Source organism: Cyprinus carpio, chromosome B13, assembly GCF_018340385.1.
Source record: "Cyprinus carpio isolate SPL01 chromosome B13, ASM1834038v1, whole genome shotgun sequence".
Classification (NCBI taxonomy): Eukaryota; Metazoa; Chordata; class Actinopteri; order Cypriniformes; family Cyprinidae; genus Cyprinus; species Cyprinus carpio.
In genome coordinates this window covers 2,440,468-2,454,116 of record NC_056609.1, presented here as the reverse complement: position 1 = coordinate 2,454,116, position 13,649 = coordinate 2,440,468, and the positions used below count along the sequence as shown (strand labels likewise).

At 35.5% G+C, this 13,649-nt stretch overlaps 1 protein-coding gene across 6 annotated transcripts in view; it reads left to right on the top strand.

The window, feature by feature from the left end:
- Positions 1-13,649, top strand: part of LOC109072910 (CUB and sushi domain-containing protein 1-like) — a 492,278-nt gene that overhangs the window by 299,160 nt on the left and 179,469 nt on the right. For all 6 annotated transcript variants that reach the window (XM_042736246.1, XM_042736245.1, XM_042736243.1 and 3 more), the window contains 2 exons: positions 5,071-5,265; positions 9,016-9,223. In XM_042736246.1, the coding sequence (XP_042592180.1) occupies positions 5,071-5,265; positions 9,016-9,223 (403 nt within the window). The remainder of the gene's footprint in view (positions 1-5,070; positions 5,266-9,015; positions 9,224-13,649) is intronic.

Below are 13,649 nucleotides of genomic sequence, written 5' to 3'. Positions count from 1 at the left end.
TAAATAAGGGAGACATGCAAAAGACATGCATTTTGCATTCTACTGTGCTCCATTTCCATGTTTTTCTTTTTCTTTTTTTTTCTATCGGGGGAAAACTAAGCATAAATCTGCTGACAAATTGTGTTCTGCCTTTAAATAAATTCAATTCTAATTAACATTTATATCTCATCTAAAGCTGTTAACTTTATTGCTTGCACATTGCTGTCATATTAAAAGTTACAGTTAACAACGGAGCCCAAACTATTGAATTCAGTTGCTATTTTTTTTTTTTTAGATATAATAAAACCTCAATAAATAAATAAATAAATAAATAAATAAATAAATAAATAAAGTAAATTGTAAATTGCACAAAAGCCAGTTTTTACATTTTACAACTTTGAAATCTAATTACATAATTATGAAATGTTTCTACTCCAATTCAGATTAAGTAAAATATAATGAATAGACAACCAAGCTGTGGATACTGAATGACTCTCCTGTGGTAAATGTAATGCTACGTAACATATTGGTTACATGCCTTGTGAACTTTTATATTGATGGATCAGCAGATCAAGTAAACATTAAAAGATCCATCTTGGCATTTAAAAATGTTTGTTGATTTGTTAAAATGAAGGAATGTAAAATTAGGATTTAGTTGCACATGTGCAGTGGATAAAATATGCTGTATTTGTTTGGTATATGCTCACGGCACTGAATACATATACCGTTATGTACCTTGTACCTATATTTATTTTAGTTATTTTATAAACAACATTTCTCTTCTATCTTGGATGTACTTTGTGGTGAATATGTTTGTGTCACTATGCATGTGTTAAATATATGCAATGCTACCTTAGAATTTGGATTTTAAAAAAGTTATCTTTCCTAACTTTTGGAACACCTTTCATTTTGGAAGTGTGGTGCCGGTGAAGCCTTAAAATGTTTGCAATTTAGTTTAGCAATTGCTGGAAAATCTTATGTTGTCTATTTTACTAACCATTCTATCCAGTTAAGCACCAATTCGACCAAGCAAAAAAGAATCCTAAGAGGCATTCTGCAGCAGATTTATCAGTGAATGCAACAGAATCAACATTCAGCTTTTAAATGTCAGCTCTAGATTTAGCTGTGTAAGTTGCCACATCTACGCCCATTCCTCCAGGCAGCTCTCATATTTGGAGGATTACAATGATTTTTTTTTTATTTTATTTTTTTTAAGAATAGAAACGATTCCTTCAAGAACCCTCTCATGACTCATACAACTGTTGAATCAAAGTCAGCACACAGTCTAATATTAACATGTTCATCAAATTTCAGTCGCTTTGCAAATAGGCCTATGCCATCACTGCATACTTTATTTTTCATAACATATATTCATGATTGCATCAGCGCTTGGTGTAATGGTTCATAAAGCTGTAACTGAATTGAATATGTGTGGCCTATTGATAAAAGTCTGAAGTATAAATTTTTCTGTTTTCTTATAATTTAGAGTAAATGTAGAATAAATATTGTATGAAATGAAAATTTCATTATAACTAACTAAATTTTATTTGTTCACCCCTAAATAAAAATGTGTATTAAAGATGTACTAATGCTACTAAAACAATCCATATGACTTATGTACTTGTGTATTTTCTGGTCTTTTAAAGTTGTGTTATATCTTTGTGTGAGAACCAGACTAAAATTTAAGTCTATGTGATGAAAATGTTCATCACACATGGTTTAACATATGAAAATGCTCATTTGAATATGAATATTAATGTGATTGCAGAGCTTCGGAGCTTCATGTGTAGCCTAGTAGTTCCAGGAATGTTGAGCTTTGATGTTCATACAGAAGATGCAAGTTTTATTCTGGCCTGTATTACTTTCGGGTTCACAAGAAAAAAAATTAAATAAAATAAAAATCTCCTGACTACTGTTAAATTCATATCTAATGATGAATATCTTTTGTACTGGACTGATCAAACCAACAGCACTGGATTTGTGTGTCTGTAAACATGAATCTTTGCCTCCAAGCATTTAGACAAGTTCTCAAAGCTGATTGGCCTTCAGGAGAATTTTCTAGAATTTTCTTTAACATAGTTAAACTAACTCTGATGGGATACAGTGGGACTGACCCTAGCATTTTGGAGGCCCTAAGCAGATTTTTAAAATGGGGACCCCAAATACAGATAATACATAATGTCCTGCACATTATTGTGTTACTGAATTTTATATACAAGATATGAAGATCTGTCACATGCATCCTCTGTTTTAGTTTCATTTTCATGGACTCTTTTAGGATGCTTCCCAAACGGAAGGCTGCATATGTCGGCTGCTGCGTCATCAATAATATAAGGATTTGTAATACAAAGTATTTTTCCAAAATTAAGTTTTATTAGTATTTTGTCATGACGGTGAGAGTGAGAGCATATTTGACATATGGCCACGTACACTTAATAGACCATCTCATTCTAGCATTTAAAGGGGTCACATGACATTGCTAAAATGAACATTATTTTGTGTATTTGATATAATGCAATGTGTTTTTGTGGTTTAAGGTAAAAAAACACATTCTTTTCCATATACTGTACATTATTGTTTCTCCTCTATGCCCCGACTTTCTGAAACACGTCGATTTTTACAAAAAAAAAAAAGCGAGGTGTGCTCTGATTGGCCAGCTATCCAGTGCGTTGTGATTGGCCAAATGCGTCAGTCGTGTGATGGAAATGTTACGCCCCTTAACATACTGTGATGCTGTCTGCCAGCAGGACGAGTCTCAGTTCAGCTGCTCTGCTCATGGACATCCCATCATCGGTTCTCTTTTAGCAGTTCAGTCAATGTACTGTAAGGAGTAACTGAATAACTCGGGATATTGGTTTATTTCAAGTCAGAGGAAGTGTCAGGCACGTCTATAAACCGAATAACTTGAGTAATTTGTGAATTAGGTTCGACCTGTTCACTAAGAAGATCCAGTTAAATAGAACGATTCATTTGCGGTCCGGACATTACTAGATGAGACAAAACCAATAAAACCCATTACAAACAAGGTATTTGTTGCATCCAATGGGGACATAATTACTGATTATAATGAGTTATACTGTCTTTTTATGCGTTGTGTATCATGTTGCATAAACATAAAACCATGTCTGAATTTGTGATCGGAGAAACAACAAACAACAAGCCTTCTCTACACTGTTCAAAACTCGCGTTTGAATCTTCATTGGCAAATCATTATATATATAAAAAAAACATACTTACAGTCTGTGAGTCAGAAGCGCCAGACTGTCCTTGCAAAGTTGGAACTGCTCCACTTTATAGAAATAGCCGTTGTGCCACAGATGCATTGTAGGCTACTGGTTCAGGAAACAGTCCTCATCCTCCATAAAATGTGCAGCACACATCTGAATATTTGGGTTGAACTGTTCTGGAACAGTGTTGTAAATACAACTTAACCACTGATTTCTAGTTGTGTCCTCTTTTGGAAGGCCAAACAAAGTTCACAACGAAACACACAGTGACTCCACAACATGGCGGCAGTGGCAACAGCGAGAATAAAAGTTAAGCCTACTTTATTTGCCTGAACATTTGGGCGGTGTCATGCAAATCTTCCCACATAGTGATGTAGACATGTGGGGGCATGTTAGAATGAGCTTTTTTAGGAGGGCATGGTAGACTCTTAACTTGTATAAAGAATATCTCTTTGGATTTAAGTCTTTGGAACTTTACAGATATTCTTTATGCACCAAGAGCTTGTAACACTCCAAAGAGAACGGAGAACTTGAAATCGCATCATATGACACCTTTAATACCGAGGAGAAACAGAAAATGAAGAGAAACAAACTAAGGGTGCTTCTCAAATGGAAGGCTGCATCCTTACTAGTTCAGTCCTTCTGAGGCTTGTAGGCTTACAAGCCTCAGAAGGACTGAACTAGGAAGGATGCAGCCTTCCGTTTGAGAAGCACCCTTAGTTTGTTTCTCTTCAGTTTCTGTTTCCTTTGTTCTCTTTTACCTCCATAGTTAGTCACTATGTTTTTTTATTAATTAGATCACACCTGTTTGTATTCTGTTCATCATCTTGTGCATTTAAGTCCCTGTTTTTTTTTTTGTTTTTTTTTGTTTTTTTTTCTTTGTTGTGTATATTGTTGGGTTGTACACAATGTTTTTGTTTGGCTTCTCATCAGTGGATTACCTGGTTTTGTTACTTGAACCCTTTTTGGACTTTCTTCTTTGGACTACAACAGGACAATTTGTTTTTACTTTGGAAGCAACCTTTTAAGATTTTAAAATATTTTACAGTTGCATAAACATATATTACATTTAGTGAGATTAATGCTTAAATCAAGTGAAAATATCTGCCAATGAATCAGAAAAAATAACTTAATATAATTTATCTTATTCCTTTTGGTTGTTTAATTAGTTACTCACAGAGCTATTTTGTCTGTGTACGTCTATGTATGGGCGAATCCATCCCGTAGCTCTTCATATGTATATATAGTTTCATCAAAATTGATTTGGACAAAATTAAGTTATTTGGAAGATTAGTATTATCATCATTATCATTCATAATATTATTTTATCAAGTCAAGTTACAACAAGAAAAAGTGAGAAAAAAAGGAAATGGGCTCAATATTAATTTCTATTTGACTTTAAGCCATCTTCTTTATAACTTTTATTTTACTACAGAATTGGATGTTTCTGAAAACAAAGTTGAAAAAATGCTTGCTTTGGATTACTCACTAAATAATTTTTATTTATTATTATTTTTTTTTTTTTTTCACTCCTAAAATGTTTTGCATAGATTCTGTTTGAACAGTTGACACAGATCAGAGCAGATTCATGTTGTGATTGCATTGTCAACATGAAATACTTACCTTCAAACAGCATCATGATCACAGAAACACACAACTAACGTGTGGGGTTTAACCGCAGTCCCATGCATGAGTGCTGGGCCAGCTTCAGATGTGCATGCTTTATAGCGAAGACTCGCACCGAGACAGGCATCTCAAGAGCTTGTCTCAGTCTGATGATGAAAAGAACAAACAGAAAAGAGTGAAAGGCACAGCGTGACACAGAAACTTTACTTCTGACCTGTTTTCCTGTCTTCTGTTCCAGTTCTACCAAGTCACACCTGTGGAAATCCAGGGTTGATACCGAGAGGGATTATCCATGGGACCAGGTACAACGTTGGAGACAAGATCCGCTACAGTTGTGTGATGGGATATGTTTTGGAGGGACATGCAGTGCTCACGTGCATAGTGAGCCCAGGAAGTGGTGCATCATGGGATTTCCCAGCACCATTTTGTAGAGGTAAGATGCTTTATGCTTAAATGGACAGATGGGTTAAAAAGCAGGGTTTCCACAGTCATGGAATACTGTGACTATTGTATCCTTGCAGTAGTACACTCTCAGCACTCTCAGAAAAAGGTACAAAATGGTAATTTTACCACTTTAAATTGCTAATATGTACTCTTAAGGTACTAATATGGGCTTTGAAATATGTATCTTTAAGATACTCAAGTTGCCACTTGGGCAGAACATTTTCAAATGGTACAAATATCTACCATTTAGGTACTAGTGTGTTCCTTTACTGTACCAATATGCACCCTTTATAGGTAAATAAGGTACAAAGTTGCACCTTTAGAAAAGATACCGCTCCAGTGACAACTTCTATACCTTTTTTTTTTTTTTGCTGAGAGTGAACGGTATGCTCCAATGCATTGTGCTCAAACTGACCTTCCATTTCCAGTTTAACATATGAAGTAATATTAACCATGATTTTTTTTTTTTTTTTTTTTGACATTGGTACACAACTTGAAGAATCAACCATCCATTTTCCAAATTACTTATTCTAGGGTTACAGGGTGCTGGAGCCTGTCCCAGTGTCTAAAAAAAAATATGTAAAATAAATACACTTTTAAACCTCACTAGCAAATATGACAACAATGTAGCATACTGCTGTTTAAAATGTTTAGTGTGGAATAGTTCATACTGTTTCACATACTGATTTTGTGATTCTGATTTGGGACACTTCCATATGTGGTGCTAAAGCAGTTACAAGGTGGATTTTTTGCAATGCAAACTCAATCTGAACAGTCATATTGGAATTTATATAACTTTTTTGTCACTCTACATAGACATTCGTCACAATTCTGCAATGATGAGACTCACTGCAGATTTTACATACTGTTAGTTCTTTGCTCACTCTGTCAATATGAAAGACATCTGTGATGGTAGTGAGTGGAGGAAGGGAATGAGGTGTAAGAATTATGGTGACAGCTTCAGACAAGCAAGACTTGAGAGGACACTAGAAAAGCTTTTCTCTCTTTCTCATCATCCTTGCATTGTCCGCCTTATCGCCTGCACATGAATTAACGGTGACACGTGACACATGCATAAATAGTGATTTCAGTGGCCTCAGTGTTTAATTCTGTATGTCTTTTGGGCATTCGGTTCAGTTCAGGACTGTGATCAGTTCAAACTCGAATCTGATATCGGCCATATATATATATATATATATATATATACATATATATATATATATATATATATATATATATATATATATATATATATATATATATATATATATATATATATATATATATATATATATATATATATATATATATATATAAATAATAATGATAATAATAATGTCAACTGCCAAACAAACAAACAAACAAACAAAATACTAAAGCTGTATCCAACAATGACCTCCCTATAATCTTATTTATTATCCCCTTCTTTAGTCCAGTTATAAAATAGTGAATGAGAATGAGTGAGCCAGTTAAGACACTGAGAGCACTGCAAAGACTGTGGATGTCATCTTCTGGTCCTAAATATTGCACTATTTAAGGGTATGGGCATGGGGCCAATTTCAGATACAGGGATCAAATCATAAGTGGTTTGTTCAAAAACACTGATTCCTTTATGAACTATCCAGTTATTAAATTGTTCATGATTTATTGAAGGGGTCATGTGACGTTGCTAAAAAGAAAAAAAGATTTGATGTAATGCAATGTGTTTATGTGGTTTAAGGTTAAAAAACACATTATTTTCCACATAATGTACATTATTGTTGTTCCTCTATACCCCACCTTTCTAAACACATCGATATTTACAAAGCTCATGGTTCTGAAAAGCGAGGTGTATGCTGATTGGCCAGCTATCCAGTGCATTGTGTTTGTCCGAATTCCTCAAGCTTGTGACGGAAATGTTATGCCCCTTACCATGCTGTGATGCCGTCTCCCAGCAGGACGAGACAAAACCAATAAAACTCATTACAAACGAGGCATTTATTGCATCCAGTGGGGACATAATGATTATAATGACTTATACTGTCTTTTTACACATTGCATTGCGTATCGTGCTGCGTAAACATAAAACTTTGTCTGCATTTGTGATCGGAGAAATGACAAACAACAAGCGCTACTCTACACTGCTCAAAACTCGCGTTTGAATCATCAGTGGCAAATGCTTTAAATATGTAAACGTACTTACAGACTGTGAGTCAGAAGCGCCAGACTGTCCTTGCAAAGTTGGAATTGCCCCACTTTATAGAAACAGCCTTTGTGCACAGAAGCATTTTAGGCTACTGGTTCAGGAAACAGTACTCTTCCTCAGTAAGATGGTTGAACTGTTCTGGTCCAGTGTTGTAAATACAACTTAACCACTGATTTCTAGTGGTTTGCTCTTTTGGAAGGCCAAAAAAAAGTATTTTTGCTTTCACAATGAAACACACAGCATCTCCACAACATGGTGGTGGCAACAACGAGAATAAAAGTTACACCTTCTTTCTTTGTGTGAATATTTGGGTGGCATTATGCAAATCTTCCCACATCGTGACATAGACATGTCGGGGCATGTTAGATTGAGCCATTTTAGGAAGGCATGGTTGACTCTTAACGTTTATAAATAATATCTCTTTGGATTTGAGACTGTAGTCTTTGCAACTTTACAGATCGTCTTTATGCACCAAGAGCTTGTAACATTCCAAAGAGAAAGTAAAAATTTAAATCACATCATATGACCCCTATAAAAAAAAAAAAAAAAAAAAAAAAACCTCTTAAAATGGTTGCTTATTTATTCAGGAAAGAAACAAGACTTTATGACTTTGAGTCATTGAATTGTACACTCAATTGTTTTGTTCAAAAACACATGGATACTATGTATTGCAATGTTTTGTTGTGTTGAAACTGCTTTAGCGGAGCAAAACAGAAAATTATCTGGCAATATGGGATCTAAAAATGTGAGTTTCTCAACCTTTTGTTTGTTTTAAACAATTTTAAGGCAACAGTGTCACACAATTGTGCTTCAACCTTGTCCCTTTAATAACTACTCTAAAACTGCCCAAGCCCAAGTTCTAACATGACATTTTCAAATTAGTAACGAGGGCACATCTTTTTGAATGAGCAATGTCAGATCCTGGATACTTGGCGTAGGAAAGTAGTTACACACATAAGAGGGTATTTGTGACACTCTTTGGCTTTACATATTTGCGTACTTATCCTTTGAACTGCTGTATAAAAGCAGAATGGCATTAAGGCTATAAATCATTATAGTTGTATATACCTAATGCTTCATGCCCATGCCAAATCATAACCACAGAATTACAATACCAAAATTTTAGATGCTGCCGTAATTTCACCATTCTTGATTCCAGTTTTGAAACTGCAGCAAAAAGCTACTAGCCATAAAGTTAAAACATAATTAAAGACGAGCAGCATTTAAACAAATTGCAAGCAATATAAAAAAAAAATAAAAAAAAATAAATGCACTAGTACAAAAATATAAAGGAAATAAACAACTATCTTTTGCATATTCTTCTGCTTGGATGGTAGCCAGTATACAGTACTCCACTTTTAGAGAACAGCAGTACTGATCCTGTGTCTTAAAAGCTGCATCGGGAGGCAGTCCTTGTATTCAAGCCCTGGATTTTTAATCAATGATTTTTCAATGAATAGGAGCGCTGAAAATTAATGTTGATTTCTATATGGTGCAATTTGACTAATTTTACCTTTGCCTGATAATTTGTAACTTTTGTGCTATTTTGTCCAGCTGAAGGATCATGTGGTGGGACGTTAAGAGGAACAACAGGGACAATATCAAGTCCCCACTTTCCTTCAGAGTATGAAAACAATGCTGACTGCACGTGGAGTATTCTGGCCGAGCCGGGAGACACCATTGCCCTAGTCTTCACAGACTTCCAGCTAGAAGATAGATATGACTTTCTAGAGATCAGTGGCACAGAAGCACCGTCAATATGGTAAGTGAACTTTCCTCTGTTACTGCTTCTACATTACAGCGCAAGGCATCACAGGATCCCGTTAATGGAAGTAATGAGCGGAATGACTATTTCTGTTTCTGCATTTGGACAGGATTTGCTTTGTAAGTGACATTTAAGCTACAGTTGTGATTTAATACTGATTCTATGTTATTACGATAGTGAGAGTGTTTATTGCATGGATGTGTGTTTACAAAAAAAAAAAAAAAAAAAAAAACGTGCTCTCTGTGCAAGCATCACAAACACTTCTTCACATAAACTATAAAAAAAAAAAAATGTATAAAATAAAAAAAAATTAATCAAAAGATTTTTATTTTATTTTTAGCAATATTATTTTTTAGCACTAACAGTTTTGAAGCACAAGATGCCCTTTGGAACATTTAGAACAACTTTTCAATCAGGCTATTTTGATACTATATTGATAGTGATTTGTTGAGAATCATACTATTCTAAAGACAATTTTGAGTAATTTCTGGGCTCGAACTCTCTCCTATTGATTACATTTTATTTTTTGCTAACCATATTGTTACATTACACAGAATGTTGTGGCATTCAATGAAGGTTCAAATAAATGAGGAAAAAAAAATATACCCCAGTCAGAGGCATTATTTTCTGGAAAGGATTTGATTTCTCAGAAGACACGTTGACTGAAAAACAGGACTTTTTACAGAGACTGTGAAAATAATAATAATAATAATAATAATAATAATAATAATACAAGCACGTTCGATTTGGAGGGGATTAGAGTAATAATTCACAAATGAAAACTCTTTATTTACTCACCCTCGTATCAAAAACAATACCTGTTTTTCAACACAAACCAAAAAAAAAGACATTAAAAAAGAACAATTTTTTTTTTTTTTTTTTTTTTTTTTTTTTTTCATATACTGAGAGTTCATTTTATCCAGAGACTGACAAACTTCTTGACACAAAAGATTGTAAATGTAGTCTACATAACACATGAACTATATTTCAAGTATAGAGATGTCATATGATAGCTGTGTGTGTGAGGAACAGACTGAAATTTAGGTCTTTATTGACTGAAAACCTTTTACATTTCTATTTATTTATTTATGTATGTATTATTTATTCATTCATAACTTCAGAAGACTTGGAATGTAGCACAGTGCAGTCTTATGGGCTACTTTTATGTTGGTTTTATGTTTTCATTTTAGGGTGAACTGAAAATAACCAATTACTTCTATGAGACACAAATGTACCTAAACTCCATATGGTGGAGGGCTTTTTCTGTCTTTCAGGTGTTGATCTAGAATACCCTCAGATGGAAATGAGATACCATTGATCTTACTGATTATTCTGGGAACATATCACTTGCACTGTGACTCTCCCCACAGCTGTCAACTTGATGATCGCCACTCGATGCTTCAGTACTTTTCACTTGTTTTCTCTCCTCACCTGTTTCTGTCTGCCTCCTTTCATCAGACACTTCTTCACTGTCTTTTCAAAGGTTTGCAGTTGTGACCAAATTGTAAATCCTAGCCTAGTGAGAGATGATACAGAAGGCTCTGTCTGAACTCTATTAACTTCAAGCTCTGTGAATAAACATGTCCTCGCTCTTGACGTCTGGAGCATCAAGGCTGTGTAGTCACACAGGCACCCTTGCAAATAATTTGCTTTTCCGCTTCACCAAAACACATGCTTGAAATTACACAAACTTGCCTGTAAGAGAGCAATAACATTACTTCACTGGACTGGTGATGAAATAGCAGCAGAAGCTATTTACACTGCATCAGAAAAGTAATATCAGAATGTTTATTCTTACCATAAACAGCAGTAGTATACTATTAACACATAACATAAATAGGAATTCCATGCTATATAATCCTGATGTGAATGGTTGAACTTTGTGGAGAACAAGGATTCTATATGATAAATGAAGCCTAAAGCTTCCACCTTTAAGTCTCTGACATCCCTAGGTATGGCTGGAGTACCTGGTTTAATGGAAATCTAAAATATATATATTTTTGTTGTTGTTGTTTTTTTGTTTTTGTTTTTTTTTTTTTTTACCTAAATCATCTAAGTGCACCAAGTTCATGATTTTCTTAGATAATTTCAATAAGACCAAATATGTACAATCAGGTTATGTAATAATTGCGACAGGCATGGGTTACTGTCACCCAAGGAAAATTAACATTCTTTGGAGAACATGAACATAAGTTAAACTAGGGCCAAATCTCACAAGAACCCTCCGGGCTGCCAAAAACATTTCAGCTACTGTATGTAAGAAGAAATATCATGCATGCTCGACCATTTCATGTAAGTTACACACTCAAACACACACTTACATACATGTCCCTTGTACTGCAGTGAACTGAGCTTGTAAAAAAAAAAAAAAAAAAAAAAAAAAAATCAAAAGATATTAAGACAGCAGAGATTGGAAAAGTAGGAGAGACTTAAACTTACAGACAGCAGACACTGCTGTGATATCGAGGTATTGATTTCCTTTTGTTTATTTCTCTAACACTTCCGGGAGTTTAAGACAAGTAATACATTTCCTGTCCAAGAGGATGTCTGAGAGCTTTACAATCATGTGACACAGGTGTGAAGACAATGTACTGAGTTATTCTAGCCTCACAGGCACAGCTATGGCATTTAACAAATAGGTCCGCTATAGTTTTATATGGATTACTGAAACATTGGCTAGTGAGCAGCCTCTAAGCCAAGTCTCTTCCATGACATTCAGATGCATTTTCAGTATTGATCCCATTTCAGTGGCATTAAAAAGAAACCCTGGGCAGGTGTTTTTTTTTTTTTTTTTTTAATGGGATGAGCAGTATATTTTGACCACAGATTTTTTTTTATTTTATTTTTTGAGATGCCAAATCAATCAAAAATACTCCAAAAGGGCAATGAGTACTTATTCTCTGATCAATGTTTGGTCTGGAGCTGCTAAATGTGATGGGTTACACTATGTGTGTTTATGTCGTAGCGTTTTTGCAATGTTCCAGTTATTTGATTTGTTGCTGCACAGCCTGCATTTTTTTATTACTTTTTTTTATAATTAAGACATTTTAAAAATATGTTTGTTAATAATTAAGCTTTATTGAAGGAGAAAAAGCTGTTTATTGACTTTTGGATGATTTTTTTTTTTTTTTTCTGGTAACTGATTTTCCAGTTTTAACAGATGGTCAATGCTGATAAATTCTGAAGCCCTACTGAGTCAAGCTAATGCAGGTGCAATGGCAGGCTCTATATGAGCTGCTGCCGAGTGCCGTTACTTTAGAATGTTTCTCCTTTAGGACTGTGATTACTTCATTCAGTTACATGTCTGGGACTCCTTTGGTTACCTGTTTGTGTAAAGTGGCTCTGGTTGAGACCAATTGCCTTCATTTTTTAGATGCTGCCCTCGTTCTGATGGACAGCTCTGCTTCCCACACTTCCCTGCTCCACCTGAGTGAGTGGAGCCAAGGAGCTTAACGTGAAGATTACAGTGTGGAGCTTCTGCTGGCAGATGTCCTACATACACCCCACTTTCCAAATCTAGTGCAAACGCCTGTGCAGTACGCTCGAGACAATCTCTGAACTTGAATTGGAGTGCATGAAAAGGTTTTTGATGAATCAGAAGAAGGTTATGTGGCCAAGCTGGTTTGTTTCACACTTGTTCTCCAAAAGTTTCAGCTAAAGTTTCTTAAGCACATGGATAAAACAATGCTGAAACCAAGCTCTTTAGAGAGCTGCATAGTGTGAAAGACTTGGCTTTATATGCAACATAGGTTATTGTCCAATCCATCAGCCATGCAGAACAGCAAAAAAACTCCTAATGCCACCCTACTGTGAAGAGGAACTCCCAGGAAGTGAACTGGGACCAGCCCTAAAATATCATGACCAGAGCTTTTTCAATGTAATGCCTTACCTCTCCGACATTACAACTTGCTGAAGGGGGGAGAACGAGTTAAATGCTCTGTGTTCAATAAAGTGTGTTCATCCATGCGCTTAACAGTCCAATCAAGTCAGCACATGGGAAATCTTCCCATGTAAACCAATTTCCAAGGTGGCCGCCTCACTTTAATGGTGGTTAATCCTCCATGGTTCACCTGTAGGATGCATCTGTTACATACAGTAACCCACAACATTCTTGTGAAAGGCATAATAGAGGTTGTTGCAAAAGGCAAGAGTCGGGCAAGGGTGACTATGTGTACATATTTCACAGTTGGGCACATGCAGTCAGCTCTCCAGCTGTTCAGACATGCACTGCGTTGCTGCTCTTATCAGAAAGGCTGCGATGTGGCAGGTTTCCAGGAGGTCACCACAGATGCATCTAGCTTGTGCTTGCATGCTCAATTCGTCGGCTGTCAAGTTTCTGGCTCTAGGATGGGTGCCAGACAAGCATGGGTAATCAATCACTTACAACTGCTCACGGTGTGTTTGCCTCTGGAAGTTTTTCACA